At 51.6% G+C, this 20016-nt stretch overlaps 6 protein-coding genes across 6 annotated transcripts; 3 read left to right on the top strand and 3 right to left on the bottom strand.

The window, feature by feature from the left end:
- Positions 1 to 598: 598 nt before the first annotated feature.
- On the bottom strand, positions 599 to 7621 carry COCSUDRAFT_24598 (hypothetical protein). Its single transcript, XM_005646563.1, has 10 exons — positions 7335 to 7621; positions 7042 to 7180; positions 6608 to 6744; positions 6088 to 6274; positions 4906 to 5083; positions 4253 to 4421; positions 3433 to 3653; positions 2301 to 2373; positions 1632 to 1779; positions 599 to 1050 (listed from the first exon to the last, which is right to left on the bottom strand). Exons 1-10 carry the CDS (start codon positions 7491 to 7493, stop codon positions 971 to 973), a joined length of 1491 nt encoding a protein of 496 aa, XP_005646620.1. The 5' UTR covers positions 7494 to 7621; the 3' UTR covers positions 599 to 970.
- A 758-nt stretch (positions 7622 to 8379) lies between these two features.
- COCSUDRAFT_17012 (pre-rRNA processing protein) lies at positions 8380 to 10937 on the top strand (the record flags this gene model as incomplete). Its single annotated transcript, XM_005646562.1, has 5 exons — positions 8380 to 8499; positions 8921 to 9064; positions 9729 to 9779; positions 10182 to 10283; positions 10665 to 10937. 5 exons carry the CDS (start codon positions 8380 to 8382, stop codon positions 10935 to 10937), a joined length of 690 nt encoding a protein of 229 aa, XP_005646619.1.
- Positions 10938 to 12265: 1328 nt separating this feature from the next.
- Positions 12266 to 12866, bottom strand: COCSUDRAFT_56506 (hypothetical protein; the record flags this gene model as incomplete). The annotated part of the gene is made up of 2 exons (XM_005646561.1): positions 12266 to 12394; positions 12669 to 12866. The coding sequence occupies 2 exons, from the start codon at positions 12864 to 12866 to the stop codon at positions 12266 to 12268; spliced, it is 327 nt and encodes a 108-aa protein (XP_005646618.1).
- Positions 12867 to 14081: 1215 nt separating this feature from the next.
- Positions 14082 to 14766, top strand: COCSUDRAFT_56505 (hypothetical protein; the record flags this gene model as incomplete). The annotated part of the gene is made up of 2 exons (XM_005646560.1): positions 14082 to 14099; positions 14386 to 14766. The coding sequence occupies 2 exons, from the start codon at positions 14082 to 14084 to the stop codon at positions 14764 to 14766; spliced, it is 399 nt and encodes a 132-aa protein (XP_005646617.1).
- A 1865-nt stretch (positions 14767 to 16631) lies between these two features.
- On the bottom strand, positions 16632 to 18055 carry COCSUDRAFT_16876 (hypothetical protein; the record flags this gene model as incomplete). Its single annotated transcript, XM_005646559.1, has 3 exons — positions 16632 to 17006; positions 17483 to 17562; positions 17977 to 18055. The coding sequence occupies 3 exons, from the start codon at positions 18053 to 18055 to the stop codon at positions 16632 to 16634; spliced, it is 534 nt and encodes a 177-aa protein (XP_005646616.1).
- Positions 18056 to 18490: 435 nt separating this feature from the next.
- On the top strand, positions 18491 to 19315 carry COCSUDRAFT_56503 (RBP11-like subunits of RNA polymerase; the record flags this gene model as incomplete). Its single annotated transcript, XM_005646558.1, has 3 exons — positions 18491 to 18588; positions 18726 to 18802; positions 19173 to 19315. The coding sequence occupies 3 exons, from the start codon at positions 18491 to 18493 to the stop codon at positions 19313 to 19315; spliced, it is 318 nt and encodes a 105-aa protein (XP_005646615.1).
- Between the last annotated feature and the right edge of the window lie 701 nt (positions 19316 to 20016).

Raw genomic sequence — 20016 nt, 5'->3', positions numbered from 1 at the left:
TAAAAACTATACCAATATTCGTGCTTTTCCTTCGCAAGAACCCGTGCAACAGCGAGCTACAGACGGGGCATTACATTTCGCTCTCGGTTGCACTATGGAAAGCGATGATGCCTTGAGCACTGCCAAAGCAGAGAAGAAACCATTTGTCTAGCTTGACGTGCGTTGTCTATTTTGAGTGATCGCTAAGTTGGCATCGACATCACTTTCGGGGTGACTAATCATCCTCACTGGTTTTATCGAAATTCTTCCGACAAGGGTGTTCAGAGGTATGCGATATTTTTCAAGAATTTAATTCGACAACTTCTCGACAAATTTTCGACAATGCAATGCAGGCTGATTATCGATTCCGACCCTTCAGCGTTTCTCGAGAAATGTGTCGAGAAATATTAGGACCGTTTGTATTGAGATATATTGCGTGCCTTGTTTCAAGAAATGTAGCGACTGCTCTTTTTGACATTTTGAGTACATACGACGACAGATATCGACAAAAATATTGGCAGACATTGCAATTACTTTTGACTCAAGCCATGCGCAAGAAAGGATTCTACGACAAATGAGCGTAACTAGAAAGTGCTTTGACGCTTGACTGGCTTGCGATGCATCCCAGTGAACCCCAGAAGTGTGATATTATCGACTACCGTCAGTCAGAGCTCCTGCCGGCCTGCTGCTGCTAGAAATGCACTTTCCTTGTACGGTCAGACTTGAGCAGACACTCTCTGTGTTGTGCGGCATAACACCACTGTGATCTCTTCTGGGATAGGCTGCCCAAGCCGAGAGAATGCTGCAAGAAGAATCCCCACTCCCTTGTACTTTATTAGTACTTTGTGGGCCTGCGCAGAACATGCGCTGTGTCGGCCAAGTTCCTGCTGTGGGGTGACAGCTGCTGAGAGCTCCACGGCCTGTCTTTGCGCGTCTCATGGCAATGCCGAGTCACACTGACTCAGCAGTGTCATGATGAAAAAGCGGGTGACTACTCGAGCTTCCCCGCCTCTTCGCCGTCCACCTCGGCCTTCACGCGCCCCTTCTCGATCTGTTCGTATTCCTCCTCTCCTGCACAGACATATCCTCTGACATTAAAATGCAGGTTTTAAATACATGCACATCCGCAGAAACAGGCCACAGGCAGGCGGCATGCAATCTGTCGCCAGTACCAACAAGAAACTCATGGGCAGGAACTTCACAGCATCAATTTTCTAAGACTGTGTCCACATATCAACTCATCTCATCTCATCGTGTGCAACAGCATCGATACGAGTGAGTCCGTGTCACTCTTCACTGGAACAAGGAACGCAGCTTTGTCGAAACTCAGACATGCAGTCAAGAGGACCTCAGCAGTGCGGAACTCTTCTGCAGAGATGCATCAATCAGCAGGATCTCCCCCACAAACCGGTCAAAAAGCCTTGTGCGATCTATCAATGTCAGCCCGGCTCCCAGCTCGGAACAAGCACAACACTGGGGATTGTTCAACCCGTCACTAATGCTGACAAAGGAAAGCTGATGGCGGCTGACTCACCCTCCAGCTCGGAGTAGGCGTAGTGTGTGGATTGAAGGAGTGGCGGAACAGGAAGCATTGTGAGCACTAGCTAATCGCATGAAACGATACTGACAGTGAGTAAGGAAGGCTGACTCACCCTCGAGCTCGGAGTAGGCGTAGCGCGTGGAGTTGAAGGAGGGGCGGAAGAGGAAGCAGATGACGACCAGGAACACGAAATTCAGCGCGTACCAGAAATCGCTCGTGATCCAGTCCCACTGCCACTTCTCGTTGTACTGGTCCGTCACCTGGGCGCGCATGACCAACATTACTAAGGAGCACGCAGAAACCGAGGATCACGTCACATGTACTGGCCAGTCATGGGCGCGCATGGCGCATTACTAATTATGACAAAACAGCACAGGTCACGCAACACGACAGGCTTTCTGCCTTTTCCAAGGCCAGCAGACGCAAAGCCTGCATCCATAGCTACAGTTCTGAATTTGGTAATGCCTGGTATGCGCAAGGGCAGCAGCAGCTGCTGTTCCTTCAGACTCGTTACTGCACTGTTCTGTTCTGACAGCAGGAGGACGCCTTTCAAAATGTCGCACCCTCTGCTAGCACCCGGTTTGTCATTTGCAAGCAATGGGAAGTGCTATACAAAACAAATCATCCCAAAGCCAGCTCTGGAGCCTCCAACGCTTGCCCATGGGCGAGCAGCGACTGGGGGAACAGAGCGTGTAAATGCATCGGAGGGAGGAAGAACGGTGCCTTCCACTGCGCATGATCATGTACAAAATTCCGGAGATAAAGAGGGACGGAAAGTCACCTTGAACCACATCTCGTAGGCTATCCAGGCCACACTCACCCACACCATCAGCGCCAGAGAGTTTGTGAACCGCCTGCATGCATGCGCACGCCAGCTTTGTCAGCAGTTTGTCATCAAATAAGACAGTTGAACAGGAGCCTAGATAGGCTTGCATCCCAGACCTGCATCAGTGCAAGGTTGATGCAAAGAGTACAGGTCAGCGGTGCAGGAGCAGTGCTGCATGTGTATGAAGTAATCACTACAGTAACCACCTTGTCAGCAGTTTGTCATCAAATAAGACCTTATTGACACCCTACAGGAATAGAACTGACTGCACTGTAGCACCTCCTGTATCCTGTGAGGGCGCAGATCCCCACATCACTGCTTCTTCCCTCTGCAGAATACCATTTAAATACCTTACAACTACCTTTCATATGCCACAGACCCCACTGAAATGCCTGTGTTGGTCAGGGAAGGGACCGGTGATAATTTGCTCTTTTCATGCCATGTTGCCTTCCTGCTTGACCATCTACTTGCCAGGCACACATGGTTTCCTGCAGAGCTCAAGCTTGGCGCTGCTGTGTCAAGGTCAATATCAAGATCGAGATCAAGGACACATCTCTTACTGGAGTGTTTCTGTTGTCTAGCAAAGCCAATTACAGCCAGCCCGCCAACAGCAAGCACACCGAAGTGCACATCCCTTGCCTGGTGCACCCACAACTCCCATTCTCTGGCCCGACAAACACAGCTTCCGGATAGCGACCAGGACTGTCCTGGGAGAATACTTCCCCAGGAAGGCTTTCCAGCAGATGCTGGGTATTGTGGACGCTTAGAACTCGTTGCTAGTGCCATTCCACAGACTGACAATGTTGTCATGCACTATCACTTCCTTGTACTGAACACAATGTGAGCCAGTCAGATCTGGCGGCAGAGCACCAACACAACAGCCCTCGAGGCCGGGGCGCCCACAAGATTGGCCCTTATCATTACCTCCCTAGGGCAAGGTAACAAACAGGGCCATAACCTCCCGACGCCCTAATACCTGGCGATGCCCTCATGGAGCCCTGTTTATCACCTCCAACCGCAGAAGGGCTCTCCTCTCAAGGTGAGAGATTCAGAAAGCTTTTAGAGAGAAATGGCGGCAGCCGCGCACCTGTAGAGCTCGAGCTTGGAGCCGGCGCGGCGAGCCTGCAGCTGCGCGAGCGTCTTGGAGAGCGAAGTGAATACCCACAGGATGAACACCGCGTCCAAGATCGCCACTGGCAGCACAAGCACGATGCGCGCGGTGGACGTGAGGTCATCGATGGTTCCCACGTTGGTCACCACGTCGAGGGCTGTCACGGCGACAAAGTAGGACGCCGCCAGCGCGATGATCTGTGCGAGCGTTCAAAATGTCATTTTGAATTCGGAGCTGGAATACGTGTGGCCGGGATGCCCAAGGCACAAACTGCCATAAAATAGGGCGCAGCGCATCACTAATAGGTATCTGGATGCGAATAAGAAAATTGAATGAAACCAGGCCAAAACGGCACGGATCTGAGGGCGACAAAACAATTTCTGCATGGCCTTCAAAACAGATCTGTTGTCATGGGCATCATGGCATCTGGTTAGTCAGTCCGAAGTCTTTTTACTCGGACCAGAATAGGCTGTCCACTGAATTTGCAGCACTGGGCATGCCCTTTGAGGAATGCTGTTCAGCATTTTCAGTGGGCTGAGTGTTTTGAAATGGAGCCCACTGCTGCCTGAGAAAGGGCAGACGGGAGGCATACATGTTTAAGCTTCCAAGGACACAGTGCCTGAAACTCGTCACAGAAGATTGCAGCCCACCTTCTTCTCGATAGCCCCAAGGAGAGGCAGAAAAATGCCATTTGACATGCAGCCAATTACACCAGCCGACCTTGTTTGCATGCTTTCTGATGCGCCGAGAGGCCACCAGCAACAAAGAAAAGGGTTAAAATAGAACTGGGACCCACCTTCTTCTGAATTGCGCCAAGGTAGGGCAGAACAACGCCAAAGCCCATTGAGACGATGAGCACAAGCGTCCGGGAGATGGTCTTGCGCAGGCAGCCCAGCAGCACCGCATACAGTGTGGTCACGTATGGCCTGTAGCCCGTCGAATTGAAGTTCACGTAGTCAAAGTACCTGCGCCAAAAGAAGAACCCATGGGTCAGCAACAGCCAATGCAAGAGGGCTGATTATGGTCACTGGCGACACACCGTATCACCAGTGGTTTTTTATAGCTTCAGATGACAACGTCAATCCACCTGGCGGGCAGGAAAGAGAGAAAAACGCGCCCAATGAGTCATGGGGGCCACTGGATACACTGACATGCCTCGTCCTTGCACGCAGAAAGAGAGGCCTTTAAAAACAACCTCTTCTGGCCAGGCTTGAAATATATGAAAAAGAGCCCCGCTAAAGAAAGTCAGGCATTGCTGCTGAGATTGCTGACTGAAAAGTGCATGGACTCCCTGTGGAAAGCCCGTTGAGGGATGCACAGCATCTAGGCGCCAACAAAATGTAGGATGGAAGAGGCTCTGAGACTGACTGCCACTGTGATGCGACACACATGATGAGTGCGTTATTTCTGTTGGGCTTGGACTACACATCGGTGGCAGCAGCAACTCACCATGTTGACATCTCCATCATGCCCAGGGCGAGGACGGCGGAGATGCAATGCTGCAGGGTGAAGACCTCGGTCCAGTAGCGCGCATAGAGGCCGGCCCAGGCAACTCCGAGCGCTATGTACAGGAGCGACATGCCGCCGAAAAACTTTATGTGCGGGAGCATCATGCCGGGGAGGTAACCTGCGTGCACATACACAATGTGTTCCTCAGTGTGTTGCCAGAACTTCAACTTTGTGCTGCACAATGTACAAGTGGTTGTTATGGGCCCAAGTTGGGTTGATGGAAAGCCCTGACCAAGGGGGTCATGTGGATGCCATGTGGACCCGCTACACATGGGTGGAAAGCCAAAAGAGAAGTGACTGGTTCTCTTTGCACATATATTTGCCGGGTCCTGCAGTGAACAGATCCCATTTGGCATTGGCAATGTGTACAGCAAGCTGCCTATCCCCGAGGCACATTGGCAAAGTTGCTTTATTGACAAACGCTGCTGCTGCTAGCTGTGGAGCAATGTGCAGCTGATCTTGCGTAGCTCATGGTATGGATAATATCAGGATGATAGAGAACCATGCAATATCAACGGCACGAGGTCAGACTGCTCCTTCAAAGGGTTGTCCACTCTCTGGCAAAACACCGAAACGAACACTCGCCGGCAATCTGGTACAGAGCTGACAACATGGTTTGAAAAGCAATCAATCTCATGCTGATGATAGCACATGATCAGGAGGTGTCACATCAGCACAGAGAAGCCAAATGGCAATCTGCAGTGAACAAAGGAAATGCCAGCAGATGCTGGCGCCCCATTGCTATCTCGAGGGCTCTCTGTAAGGAACGGCGCCAGCTCGCAGCCAGCTCCCCGGGAAACTGTGCGTGTGAACTTTTGCTTGATTTGGTGAATGAGGTTGAAGGAACAGCGCGCATCGGCGGGATCATTCCATGTTGATCCCCGTTCACCCTGACCCTATCTTTCACACCCCTAAAACAGGGGCGCGCAAACTGCGCATCGTTGTGGAAACCCTTCTTGGCGCTAGCACTGCCTTGTATGTCTTGCATAACAGCATGACACCACCGGCGGGCCCCTCAAGGGCAAGACTGATATGATGTTCTACCACGGCTGAGCTTAGAAATCCTTCTCCTCACTATCAATGAATCTTCGGGAAGTCAGGTGAGGGTCCAGAGCAGCATACCCGTGGGGTTTTTCCAGGTGGTCTGGCCGCGCACGGTGGCGGCTGACAGCTCATCGTCACAGATGACAAACCAGAGGTAGTACATGCCCGTCTCCTCGATCGTGATGGCTTCCTCCCAGGAGAACGCCACGGTGTCGTTGTTCTCAAAGTAAATGTCCAGCACCTTGGGCCAGCCGTTCTCCTTCTCCTGCAGTGGCAGCAGCAAATCTGTCAGCAAAAGCTTCCATCTTTGAGGTTTAAAGAAAGACTCCTTGGTATTGGGAAAGATTGACCGGCCAGCCGCTGCGCTCCTCTGTTGTTCGCTGCAAGCACCCCAATGTCACAAAAACTAGCCTTCCAATCCCTTGACTCACAGGTCAAGCGTGCACAGAGCCATCGGGACTCAGACAAAACGTCCTGTTTGTATCAATGGCATACATCCAGCAGTGTGTCAAGGTTCGCAAAGGTCTTCATGTGGGCATCTGAGGGGAGAGTCTGCATTCCGCACTGCAATGTTGTTCGAGGTCAAGTGGGCGTTAACCTGGTAAATAAGGCGGTCCTGGAAGCACTTGGTCTTTGGGACGAGCTCCTTGGTGCAGCAGTAGCGGTATCCCGTGGGTGTGGGGTAGCCGATGAGATCCCGGTCATTCACCTCAAAGATGACCGCTTGGATCAACCCTGCGCAGCACAAGACAGCAATCCATTGCTGTCAGCCACGATGCCCAATGCTACACGTTCCCAGTTTCGAATCAAGGACTACGTTTATTGTGCAGTGCCTGCAAGCAAGATTTGCCAGCTGCTAATCCTGGCATCTTTCCATCCATGAGCAGCTGTCAGGAATGATTTAGAGTTTGAGAACATCCTTGACTAGTAGGAAAATGCTCATGTGATTGTAGCAATAAGAGCAAAATCTGTTCTGATAAGCGCCGGGAATCTAACACTAGACTCTCAGAACAAGATGGTGCAAGGGGTCACCTGTGAACCCCTCGTCAGGATCGAACTGTGCCGCCACTGGCTCTGGCCTCGCGAATTCTAGCTTTGTGAACTTGATTTCCGACTGGCCGTTGGACACCCCCGGCGCGATCTGCCCCCAGTTTCCCCACTTTTCCAGTGCCTGCAGATCACAGGAACCTTGGCACTCTTCCACAAGCGCGTGCTTTCATCAGCACCCTTTCTTGGATCAAATCAATGTAGCATGCATATTCATCTGAGTACTTCAGCCTTCAAGTGTATTCAGTGGCATGATTAAATGATTGAGCTCCTCATACCTCCTTGGTCGATGAGTACAGGCCTTCCCTGCCTCCCCTGAAGATGAAGGCGTCCCCCACAGCGTAAAAGTACTCCTTGTTGTACGGATGGATAGCTGCTAGCGCTGTGCTGGCCAAACACGCCAAACCCAGCAGGGCTAGCTGAGTTCTGAGGACCATCGTCCCACTGCCCCTTCTGTTTTGCTCTCTTCTTTTTTTCCTTCAGTCACTGCATGCCCCAAGTTTCTGACATGAGGACGCCGTCAACCTTTTGATGCACCGGATCAAAAGAGTCCAGACGCGATTGCAGGACCAGGAGTCCCAAACTTGTGGAAAATTTGGAGGCAAAATCGCTTGGGGGGATCAGTCACCCCTGAGTGATGGTGACCAACCTTCTTGGAGGCTCGCCTTCGACATGAACAAAGTCGCAATTGACTGTTGATCGACAATTTCAATTATCTAGAGCCGTAAAGAATGCAATTCCTTGTACGATTAAATTTTCATATTCGCACAGTGCTTTTGTGAGCATCGATTAACTTGCCCAGCGCAGCACCTCTGTCTATCTGGACGCGATGTGTGGTTAACACAAACAGATGAAGAATTAGATAGCTGATTAGAAAGACCAGGAGCCGAAGGCCGCGCCTGAACTGACTGCACGCCCAACTAGCCCCATTTCCTAGCCAGGCTGCTGGCCCCGCAAAGCACCCATCCTCAGGGTACAGCCCTCTACATCATGCTTTACTACTTATATTTGAGTCCTAGTATTATATGCTTGAGCTACTGTGTACTCAACGCCCACACTTTATTAAATTGCTGTGCATTTACTAGGTGTTCGCCCACATTATAAACGATACTCAGGATCATGCCTAAACCCTGTTCATCGTACTTGCACACGATTTGAATGTCACGCTAGTTTTCACGCAGGGCACTAACAGCGACATACAAGGTTCTGGTTCCTTCCAAATAGCAACTTGAGCGCAGCGAACAGCCACACAGGAGTGTAAGAAAGCCGACAGAAGAGCTAAAGACACCCAGCAAGCAAAAAGGCACCTTACACAGCATCGCCATGGCAGGCGGGCTGCAGCCGCCTTCAGCAGTAGAGGAGCAGAAAAAAGCAGCAGCGAAGCAGCAGGGGGTAATATTTGTGCTGGAGAACGCCAGCCTGGAAACAGCTAAAGTTGGCAAGGTGCGTGAAGAGAGCCTTGCGGACACCCTTCCACTGTTAGCAACACAGTTGTACCACAAGGATCAAAGACGGCTTCTGGGCATTTGGAGCATTAGAGCTGCGTCCAGTGTCCGTGGCTGGCTTTGGCAGGCGATTCAGGGCAGGCTTTGAACTCTGTCGGACTCCAACATACTTGTGACTTTGACTGGACATAGAGAACCTCGGCTGACTCCGGATGGGGACTAGCATCACACGACATCCACAGCAGGGATGCTTGAAGGTAGTGCTGGCTCGGTCTACGCCTCAGACCAAGCCCTGAAAGACAAGATGTGGACAGGGTCTCAATCTGGGCCAGAACGGCCCAACCTAACTCACCAGAATCCAATCCACTCTCATAAGGATGCACTCTCTGACATGTGCCGGCATGTGAGCGCATGCGCAGGGGTACGCACTCCTGAACTGCGACGACCACGCCGGATTCCTGCGGCGGCATGACAAGGACCCGGCGCTATACAGGCCGGACATCTGTCACCAGGCGCTGCTCGCCATCCTAGACAGCCCCCTCGCCAAATCTGGCCGCCTCAAGGTGCGCGGCCGTCATGTGTCATGACTTCTTCTAGTGTAGAATGGAGTAAAAGAATAACGGCGGTGGGTAGAGCAGTGTCCTGAACAGTATTCTTAAGGCAGGTCCACAACTGAGAGAATCTAGAGTCAGCTGCCTTCTGCCAAATCCGGCCGCCTCAAGGTGTGCGGGCTGTCATTGATGATGCTTTTTTTGTTACGTCAATCAGATTTATCAACAAATAATCAAGGCAGGTTCCCCGTGCAAAGATAATCAAGATCTGGGCTGTAGTGCAACAGAACCTTGCGGCCTTGAGGTGCACCGCCCTCTTCTCAAGCCTGACACCACCGGGTCGTAGAGTGTGCATGTGCTAAGGCAAGTCTGGGATCTCATTTGACTTATTAAGACCCCTCCGCATGGGGGGCCTGCATTTCAAGCTTTTCTTGCCAGATTGGAGGGCACAGAGTAGACATTCTGACGACACTGAGCGCACTGCATCCTGTGCGCAGCATAATGTGATCGCCAGGGGTGCCTTATTTAGAATAGTGCAGCAATCAATCCCTACTGGCGTGACTTGTGGCCACTTTTGGCTCTGTTCTGGAGCCAAATCTCCAGCATGCAACCAAGTGCCAGCAGGAAATCTGTGTCGCTTGCTTCCTCCCTGACACCTTCATGTGGTCACCTGCAGGGGCTGTACGTGCACACGGCAAAGAACGTGCTCATCCAGATCAACCCACAGGTGCAGCCCTCTGCCGACCCTGACCCGTATTAAATCCTTTCTGGTCAAGACTGAACCAGAGACTCAACGGCCACATGGCGACACTCTTTCTGAGGTGTGCTTTTATGCCCCTGGACCAGAGGCGTCTTGCATTTAGTGACATTGCAAGGCAGCCCAATATAGTTTGCCCTTTACTTGCTCTGCCTTCACTCGAGCATCTGTATAACTTTTCAGGTCTGGGGTCTAGGGTTTAGGTCCATATTTTCTGAGCTGTCTTTCTCAAAATCTGATGTGGGTGCCTCTGCTGCACTGCTCATGTGTATGCTGCAAGTCATCCAGGCTGAGGTGGTAGACAGGCTTCTGGCCGGTTCTACTCTTCAGGGGGAATGAAGGGGTCATTAGAGGGTATCCTTTCTGGTGCAGGTGCGGCTGCCGCGGACGTTCAAGCGCTTCTGCGGGCTCATGGTGCAGCTGCTGCAGAAGCTCAGCATTCGCGCCACCAACGGGCCAGACAAACTCCTCAAGGTGGGCCCCTCTTTCCATCCTTCTTTCCCCTTCTTCCCTGGGTCCTGCGGGCTTATCAAATTAGCGGAATTTGGTTTCTTCTGTCACGTGCTAGACCTTTCTCGGACGTGAATGCCTTGATTGTGAGCACTGCATGCGCCAAACAGGAAGGAAGGGCTGTCTCTGCACTTGTATCTGCAAGTCTTTCTTTGAAGCCATGCAAGTACCTGCAAACTTCATTCAGTCTTCTGCAGGAATAGAGGTTGGGAAGCCTTGCATATGATGTGCGTGCTGTGGGCTGTGCTTCAGGTCCTCACCTGCTTCAGAAGCAAGTGTGTATGTTCTGTATCGCCCATTTCGGTAAAAGTCTCGATCTGAGGCATGCAAGTTATGTCGTCGCAGGTGGTCAAGGGTCCAGTCACCCTGCACCTGCCGGCAGGCTGCCGACGTGTTGCCTTCAGCCGGCAGGCACCTGACTTGGTCAAACTCAAGGACTTTGTGCGGGAGCTGCCGGACAGCACGCCTGCAGTGTTTGTGGTTGGGGCGATGGCGCATGGGAAAATCGATGCCAGCTATGTGGATTCGTGGGTGTCTGTATCTGAGTTTCCCCTGTCCGCTGCCTGCTGCCTGGGGCGTATCACAAATGCCTTTGAGGACAAATGGGACATCGTATGATTTGCCTGAGAAGGGGATCTAGAGGGGACATATTTTGCTGTGGCCCTATAGTTGTACTTTGTGTAATTTGCTTTGGAAGTGGGTTCTCCAAGTGGCTGCCTGTCCAGTATGACAAGGGCAAAAAAATCCTGGAGTTGAGTCCTGCTGCATGGGGCGCATCACAAATGCCTTTGAGGACAAATGGGACATAAATTGATCTGCCTGAGAGGGAATGTCGAAGGGTGACAAACTTTGAAATCAGGGCTATTGCCCTGTAGTGGGGCTCCTGTCACCGTGTGTCTAAAGTTCCCCTCTCCGCTGCCTGCTGCTGAGGACAGCTGGACAATTCAGCAAGTGCTTGCAGCTGCTCACCCTAGCAATCATTTGAAAGAGCAACAATTTCCTTGATTTACACAAGGTGTTGGGCATCATGATGAGCGCTGTAACATGCTTCCTTGTTATGCAGGACCTGTAATGGTGGTACTACAAAGCAAAGAAGAGGGCAGGTCTGTTTCTTTGCATGCAGATTAGTTGTACGCTACAGCCATTACTTCCTCAGCATATTAATTCATGGGTTTGTACACAAAGTACTGTACGGTAATGCACTGGGGCGCTGATCTCCAATATGCTTTTAGTTTCTGTGGTGCAGTGGCGTGCTGGACGACGAGCATGCAGCTCTTCTACATCCTTTTCTTGGCGCTCGTCACCGAATGGCTGCCCTCCACCTACTACCTGGCCTTCGGCACGGAACCTCTCAGCAATGGATGGAGCCTCTTGAGAAACTCTTGAGAAGCTCCATCCGAGCCTGTGAGGTCCCGTGCCGAAGGCCAGGTAAAAGGTGGATAGCAGCCACTCGATGAAGAGCGCAAAGAAGATGAGGTAGAAGAACTGCACGCTCACCGTCAAGCGCGCCATTGTAACACAAAAACGACAAGCGCACTGGACGCTTCTCAAAGCCCACTGGCAACCTGGAGTGGACCTTGGAGCAACCATCCGGGACGTTGGCCGTGAATACAGCGACAATCCGGCTGCTTTACTCCCTGCAGGGATCGTGGGTAAGGAGGATTTGGCCCAGAGTGCTGCTCTTTTTAATGCTTCCTAGGACAAGTGCTTTATTTATTTTGCTTCTTTTGCTACTAGACGAGCAAGGCACCGAGTAAGCCTCTTTGCGAATGCATTGTTCTTCTCATTTGAGAAATTTTTGAGAGCGTTTGATTGTCCCAGCTTATTGCTCACATGTGGACGCGGCTCAAAGGTGTTTGTGCTCTTGCAGGGTGTACCTTACGTAAGGTCTCGGGCGAGGAGTATAAGGAGGACAAGGAGGAGTGTTTGGGAGGGTGGGCTCTTTTCTAGGCATGCCTGCAAGCTGTTGTTTTCTTCGACGGCATGGCGATCATGGTAGTGTCCACGCACGCCATGCATACCGGATTTGCCTTGGACTGGCTTATAGCTGCATCGTAAGTGCCCTCCCCATAACCCTGCAACCATGTGTAGCTCCAGCATGGTGCGCCACTGATGCGCATGCTGGTGGCACGCAGAGTTGTCATGAAGCTCTTCATCCGGTAACTATCGTGCACTCCAAGTGTCTCCTCGCAATGCGCCTTGCAAGCATACTTGGTGCAAGACACCACTGCTAGCCTCCAGAATTTACAGAATTTCACATCGTGGCATTGATCAGCTGTTCCTGGTTAGCATGAATTTGGCACAACTGCATGACTGCATGCACGGCCGCACATGTCGCATGTGACTCACCTTTGTCGCACACAGCAGGCCCTTGCACCCAAAAAGCAAGACGGGGCCCCACAGCGATGCTGCGATGGCGCCGCCGATCAGGAGTAGCGCGTCAAGAAGCAGAAGGCACGTCCACTCACAGGCTGTCAGCCCGGTGTCCTCGACGTCCTGGCCATCGTCATCTCTGCTCTTCTCGCGCCGGGATAGGCAAGCATCCATGACTTTGCCGTGCGCCTTGCATACAGAATTTGCATACCTGCAACAGAGCCATCTAAAGAATGAAGCCCGTTACAAACACAGTGGATTCATCATCATGTGGATTTGGAACAGGCTTCATCCTTTATATGGCTCAGTTGCAGGTATGCAAATTATGTATCCAAGGCGCACGGCTAGATCATGGATGCTTGCCTATCACGACGCGAGAAGAGCAAAGATGACGATGGCAAGGACGTCCTAGACACCGGGCTGATAGTCTATGAGTGGACGTGCCTTTCGCTTCTTGACAAGCTACTCATGAATCTCTGTGCAGCTTCTAGGTGGCCTTGCACCATTGCTGCAAAAGATAGACAGTGATGCCTAGCTTGAGGAGCACACTGCCTCTGGACAACCGCAGCGCTGAGTTTCATTAGACAAAGGAAGTTTCCGCATGCAGTTAAGGGCACCTGCATGGCAACTTTTTATGGCAACTGTGTGTATTTGCACTTCGTTCGCTCTGTCAGGATCATGAAAAGCAGCACTCTCTCCCTCGCCACGCAAGGATGCGCCTCATGCGATGTGGGATCAGTGGGGTAGATGTGATGGTATACCCAATCCTTAGAAAGGGCTTGCATGATGCAGCCCAAAGCTGGTGCTAACAAGTACCATCTTGAGCTTCCAGACCTGATCATGGACGACGCCTGTCAATCTGAATAACAGGCATCACTAGAGCGGGTGTTGAAACGGAACGCCGACGCAGCACCACAATAATTTCAGTGAAAAATGAATGGGAGAAACAGCGGGTGTAAAACGTTGTCCATGATCAGGTCCCGAGCGTGGCCTGGTGGTGCGAACTCTAAAGACTCTTGCAACATGTTCCCAATTAATATAGCCACTTTCTTGTCAGCGGATGTCTGTTCCATCTACATACATAAAGCCTCTACTACAGCGAACTCAACTGGTGTGCAACTTTCTTTGAAATATTTTCTGTTTCTGCACATGACTCGCAACTCAGCTCCGCACAGCGCAGTATGGGGTCGGTGGATCGCTGGAGTTCTCCAGGATCCCTGAGGAGCCCTAGCGGGGGTTTGGAGCTCACTGGCTCTCCCGCAAGGGACACCCTTGGTGGGATCTCAGCACGTTGTTGTGATTCCTTAAGGCAGCAGATTTGATGGATTGCTGCTTGAGGGACAGCGCTGGTTTAATAAGAGCGCTTGGACCAGAACAGCTCAGATCAATATGCCGACGGATGCTGAGGTGCATCCATGCCATTGCAGGACCTTCTGCTATCCCGGCCTCTCCTGCCACAGCCAAGGAGAGCCCGCAGAAGGAAAAGTAAAGGTGAGAATCAAAATCCATCCCGTGCTACAGCAGGAATGGGAGTCTCGCAACACTTCCCTGCCCAGTGCAAGGTGTCTCCTTTGCATGACAAATTGCAGCTTGTAGGTGGAACAGGAGCGTTTGGCTGTGAAAGTTCTAAGCAGGAGTGATAGTGAAGTTTCGAATGTGGGCTCATCTAGAGCTCAAACATGTGTTCTTGCAGGAGGATCAGCGGCAGCCGCACGCCTTGCTACCGACCAGTGGGCAGCGGCGCGCGCTCTACAGCGGCCGGGACCTCGGCCATGTGCTTCTCTGCCAGTGGTCGGGGCCCGCGATAAGGGTGCATGTGGGCCTCGTTAGCGGCCGGGATGCATTTTTGCGCTCGGCGGCGGCTGGGCCGGGGCTGCGCACTCGGCAGCGGCTAGGACGGGTTTCTGCGCTCGGCATCGGCCGGGATGCATTTTTGCGCTCGGTGGCGGCCGAGCCGGGGCTGCGCACTCGGCAGCGGCTGGGGCAAGTTCTTGCGCTTAGCATCGGCCGGGATGCATTTTTGCGCTCGGTGGCGGCCGGGCCGGGGCTGCGCACTCGGCAGCGGCAGCCCTGAGTGGACAGATTAGTATATCTGTCCGGCACGCTGCTGGACCTCTGCGACCTGCCCAGCAGGCATGGGTGTGCGCTTATAGATCTCTGTGGCTTGTTCTTCGCTGCTTTTTGTTGTCTCCGTATAGGACGTACTTGGGCAGTCCATTCTCACCAGCAGCTTGGGAGGAAGCTAGAGAGGTTTGCTGTGCCCACATAGATGTGCCTGGCGCAGAGGCGCCATATTTGGTTTTATGTGTAGCTTTTAGATGGGTGCCACAGCTCTGGCTGAGTTTCAGCCTGGCGCGCATCGTTTTTAGTTTGTCCTGTGAGCTTTCCAGTTTTTTTTTGCTGTGTAGGGGAGATGCAGGATTACACCCTAATGGTCAGATATTAGTATGTGGGTCTCATGCTGTCAGAGTCCCCAGTTTTGCTGTGGTGGAGCTCCAGCGTTTTAATTGCGCATGTGTTTTTGTCTTTAATTCATTAGGGTTTGTGGCATTAGCTTTGTCTTTAGGGCTTTTGTATGTATCATTTGCATGCGTGGGTGATGGATCGTGTCAGGGACGCATATGTCATGACTGATCAGGGACATATATGAGGCGAGCATCTTCGGCGTTGCTGAAGTAGGGCAGTTGAAAGGAGGGTGTCCGGGGAGTGAAGGCTGTGATAGAAGGCCTGTAGGGACTTGGATCTGCATTGGGGTGATGGCAGCAAGGGGATCATCTGTTTGTGTTTGCATGGATCATGAAGTGGGGCGCTGCACCATATGGGATGGCATGAGGGTTGAGGGGGAGGCATTTTTTGCAGTTACCTTGCATTTTGGCATTTGACTTCAGCCTTGCTGAAATTTGACAGGAGAGTTTGAGGGGTCGAAGGCTTTGGGAGAGGGCCTGTAGGGAGATGGATCTGGATTGGAAGAACGGAAAAAATCAATGTGGGATTATTGATTTGTGTGGGACTGTTTTGCAAAATGACTGGGCTGACATATGACACAGGCATGAGGGTCGTGGGAGAAGCATTTTGCATGTAATCTGTTTTGGCTTTAAGCTTCATGCAGCATTATAATTATATCGAAATGCACAGAGACACTGGTAGGCACATAAAATCATTGCACATCAGCAATGACTGCAGCTTCAAGAAAATTGCATTCACATCTGTCTCACAGTGCTCTTCTCAATTGATTGCGAGCTCAAATGTCAGCAGCACGAATTGAAGTAGGAAGTTACACATTGCTGCATGTACCAACAACGCAGCCAGCCTGATCAACGGGGAGCCACAGTACTTGTTCTGAGATCACCCAGCAATAGATTGCATCAGGCCTTGAAGTAAATCTCTATGAAGCATTTTGCCTGCATGGGTGTGATTCTACAGGATCAAATGTTGCAGTCCTTATTGCCCTTCTCTTCACAGTAGCCATACAGTCTGCTATCCAAGGCAAACACAAGGCAATCATGAGCCAGAGAAGTTGCTCAAGAGTCCAGGAGCAATTTACTTGTCCTTGGCCTCCTTGGCCTTCTGCAGCTTGAGCACCTGCAAAGTGCCACACAGGGCTCTCAGATCCTTGCATCCTGTATTCAATAATTCATATATATGCGTGGATTTCAGCCGTTGCACAATCAAAACAGAAGCAATGACCCCAGACACTTACAGGACAGCTCTGCCATGGCCCTGCCCCTTTCACATGCTGCAATGACACCTATACCTAAAAAACCAATCGAGCCAGGGAGAATGCCAGGGACTTGTCTTGAATCCTGCGGGCCTGGTTTCCTTGCGAGGGCCTCAGTAACCTTCTAGACCAGCACAAAGAGGCATAGCGCGCAAAAATATGCTTGCCCAGCCCATATTTTTCCCTGCTGCCTCCTGCTGGCACCCACTAGACAGGCAGGCTTAACTTGCGCATCCCTGACCACTACAGGAATTGTTTGGATCCCAGAGCCCAGAAACACTGAGGTTTGGAACAAAAGATAGTCCTGTCCATTGTCCACAAAGCCGTGCTGGGGCCTGAGGATCCAGGCCGAAGGCTGGGGCCATCCATGTCAGGTTTGCCTTTGTAGACATACCAATGAAGCACCACATGACAGAAGTAAGTGCCCCACAGCAGCGCACCTTCTTGATGATCTTCTGCTCCTCGATGAGGAATGCGCGCACGATACGGTCCTTGACCACGGCGTGGCTCAAGTGGCCTCCGTAGATGCGGTGCACCGTCTTGGACGGCCGCGACAGCTGCCGGTTGCTCATCTCCTTGGGCCGCAGCGAGGGAATCTGCGCGCAAGGCGCAGCCGAGATCAGTCATGGCATCAAACTTGTAGAATATATAATCATCCTTTGTCGGCTCAGTGTGAAGCCAGCTGCGGCTCAGCAACACACAAATTAAAGGACTGATGTGCAATAGGTCCCAAGATGTGAATCGGAGATCAGTCTTAGGATCCGTCTTGCATCATAATTCTGCCGCATCATTGCAAAGGCGGCTGCAGCTGAGACTTGGTATGAGTATTGCATCAAAACTCAGCAGGCTCCATGCAAGACTGGCAGAAGCTCAGCCACCACCAGCCACGGCACAGGCTGATGGGCAGTAGATGGTGGATATCCATCAGATCTTGCAGGGACCCATGCAAGTCAAGGCCTATAAGAGGAAATGTGCTCTGCAACATATCTGTGCACTCACAGTCGTATAGCCTGAGGACGTGCAAAGGTAAGCACGGTGTGAAAGCAATCCGATTTGCAGCAATTAGACGCACCCCATTGAGCCTCACGCCAGTGGCTCCACAGATCCTGGGAGAGGGCTTTTTCCTTGTGTATTGGAACACTAGCTTGCCACCTGCGTTGAGGCAACGGCAATATGTCAACATTTGTCTAGACTGCTTTGCAATCAATCCCACAACAAAGCAGGTATCATTCCTGTTCTGCTCAGGACTGCTGCCCCACTGTCCTCCTTAGTCTGATACAGTCTGTTTCTACAGAGATCAACATATGGACCACTGCGACTGATCCATCACGCTTGTGTCTGGCCTCTGACGACACGAAATTCCATGTGCCTCTGGATCTCGATGAGCCACAACCACCACCCCTTGAAACGATTGTATTTCTTTGCTCCAATCCAGGAGGCCTCGACTGCACGGTTCAAGCATGCAGCGAACAGCCCCGGCAAATCCCATAGGGTTGGACTTCTTTCCTGTATGCTTACATCGCCTCGCAACACTGCAAAAGAAGATGGTCAAGAAGCCAATCCCACCTGGTGTCTTAACCTTGCGCACTTTGTTGGACCTGGTGGCATAGCTGTGCCGCCTGCGGTATGTCAGGCGCTGCACCATCTTGCCAAACTGCTATTTTTAGGACAATCAGGCTGATCTGCTCTCCTCTGCGCTGCAAAGCAGGCAGAGCCGCCAAGCTCTTCTTGAGTGACGTTAGTGGCTCGTGATCGCCCCGTGGCATTACTGATCAAAGCCGTCTCGGAAAGCTCGGCTTGCTGGGACGATGCAAGCACAAGGAGACGATCCAGTAGGTGATACAAAGTTTAGAAGCACAACTACATCCATAACATTGCGTGTGAGCGTGTGTCGCGTGTTGCAAGCTTGAGGTCGTGCTCAAAGGTGATCTGCACTTTCATATTCTGCTGACATCAGTCAGCTAGAGCAGATTGACTGAAAGATAGTCACTTAGATTCTTGCCAATCGTACGACTGCCAAAGTTGCGTGATCCCGCTCGGAGGCTTTCGGAGACCTTTGCATATAGACAGGCTCGTGCGCATGACAGTCGCAACAGGGGCGGACACAGGCGTCACCTTTGCTTTGGAGGACGAGGATCATACCCTCGCCAACTCCCTGCGACACCTGCTGAACCGCAAGTACGAGCTTCGAACAAGTGGAAATTTCTTTCTTCAAAGCACCTCTGACAGCACCTGAGTGCACAGCCCTCTTGCTTAATTTGTATGTGTGTCAAGAGCGGCGATGCTCCATCCGACATCCTTAATGCTGTGCGCAGCCCCCACGTTAGTTTCGTGGGATACAGCATACCGCACCCATCTGAGAAAGTGGTCAACCTGCGCATCCAGACCACAGGTGAGTGAGCCCACCAGGATCTGGCCTTTTTCCTTGTGTTTTTTCAGCATCTGTAAATCTCTATGTTTGTACGGATGCTCCTCTCATGTACTGTGCGCTTCTATGCACTCCATGTCAGTGAACTGGAAACCTTCCACTTAATTCCATGTCTCTTGGCTGGTCGCCCCTTGTGGGTCAGAGGGAATGGACTTCACATTGATGCATCTTTGTGAAGCTCGCGTCCTCGTAGTGGTTTCCTACATCCCTGTATTTCTGGAAAGAGAGCTCTGTGTCACCAGTGAGGCATAGACCATGGCAGTTGCGACGGGGTTGCTTGCTCCCTTCCTCGGACAGCAGTGGACTGACAGTTTGATCCTGCTGTGCTGTGCAGGGGAGATATCAGCGGTGGAGGCACTAAGACAAGCCTGCCAGAGCCTGAAACAGGTCTGCGAACACATAAAGGCAACTTTCCAGGAAGAGTACAGGGAGCATGTGGAAAGTACTGGGCTGGCAGATGCAGCGATGGCAGATTGAACTCCCTTCCTGATCAGCTTCCCTGGCAGAGGACACATGGGAAAGGCAGGACAGGCAAATGTTAGAAGGGCACAGTGACTCAGTTATGGAATAGAGACATTGAATCATTCACGAAGTTGCTGGTTGACAAAAATAGAGCACCCGGAGCTCACTGGAAGAGGGTACAGGCAGGCTGATGCAGCAAATTTACAAGGAATCCCCTAGCTGATGCACTTATGGGGGTTTGTTGAGCTGATCAAAGAGCCCTCACTGGTTGGACAAAAAGCCAGCTTGCGGTGTTTGAGAGGAGGCATAGTCTGTTGGAGCATGAGCAGTGTTGGCAATAGCAGGTGACCAGGGTGTGCACACTTTAGGACGCACTTTACTAGTGCTGCAGAGCATGGGGACAATCTTACTAACCACAAATAACCCCTGTGTGGAAGAGGAGAGCTCACAAGGTGATAGACATTCTGCATTAGGGGAAGCTGTAGGAAGCTGTGGCCTTGGGCCGTGTTGCATGGCAGATAAAGCAGTCAGGCACTCCCATGCAATATTCAATATAACGGTCCTACTGATGAGTCATGTTTGCATGACATAGGCCGATGTCTTCTTCTTTGGCATCTGGATTAAGCTTACTGCTTTGTGGTGTGTTGAGGATCAGCCTGAGTATGCTCATATCAATTGGGTGCTGGCCACACAGTGTTACAAGCTTGCGGCTGTCT

Source organism: Coccomyxa subellipsoidea (genome assembly GCF_000258705.1).
Source record: "Coccomyxa subellipsoidea C-169, whole genome shotgun sequence".
NCBI lineage: Eukaryota > Viridiplantae > Chlorophyta > Trebouxiophyceae > Coccomyxaceae > Coccomyxa > Coccomyxa subellipsoidea.
The sequence above is the reverse complement of the archived record's forward strand: the minus strand, read 5'-3'. Positions and strand labels throughout refer to the sequence as shown.

Bases quoted from the DNA above. Each gene is read 5' to 3' on its own strand.
- COCSUDRAFT_24598 (XM_005646563.1), bottom strand. From the start codon at position 7,493: ATGGTCCTCAGAACTCAGCTAGCCCTGCTGGGTTTGGCGTGTTTGGCC. The intron at 6,745-7,041 runs GTGACCCCTTGC...TGTGCTGCGCAG, and splicing joins TCCTGACGAGGGGTTCACAG to GGTTGATCCAAGCGGTCATC. The intron at 4,422-4,905 runs GTGAGTTGCTGC...CTTTTGGCGCAG, and splicing joins ATGATGGAGATGTCAACATG to GTACTTTGACTACGTGAACT.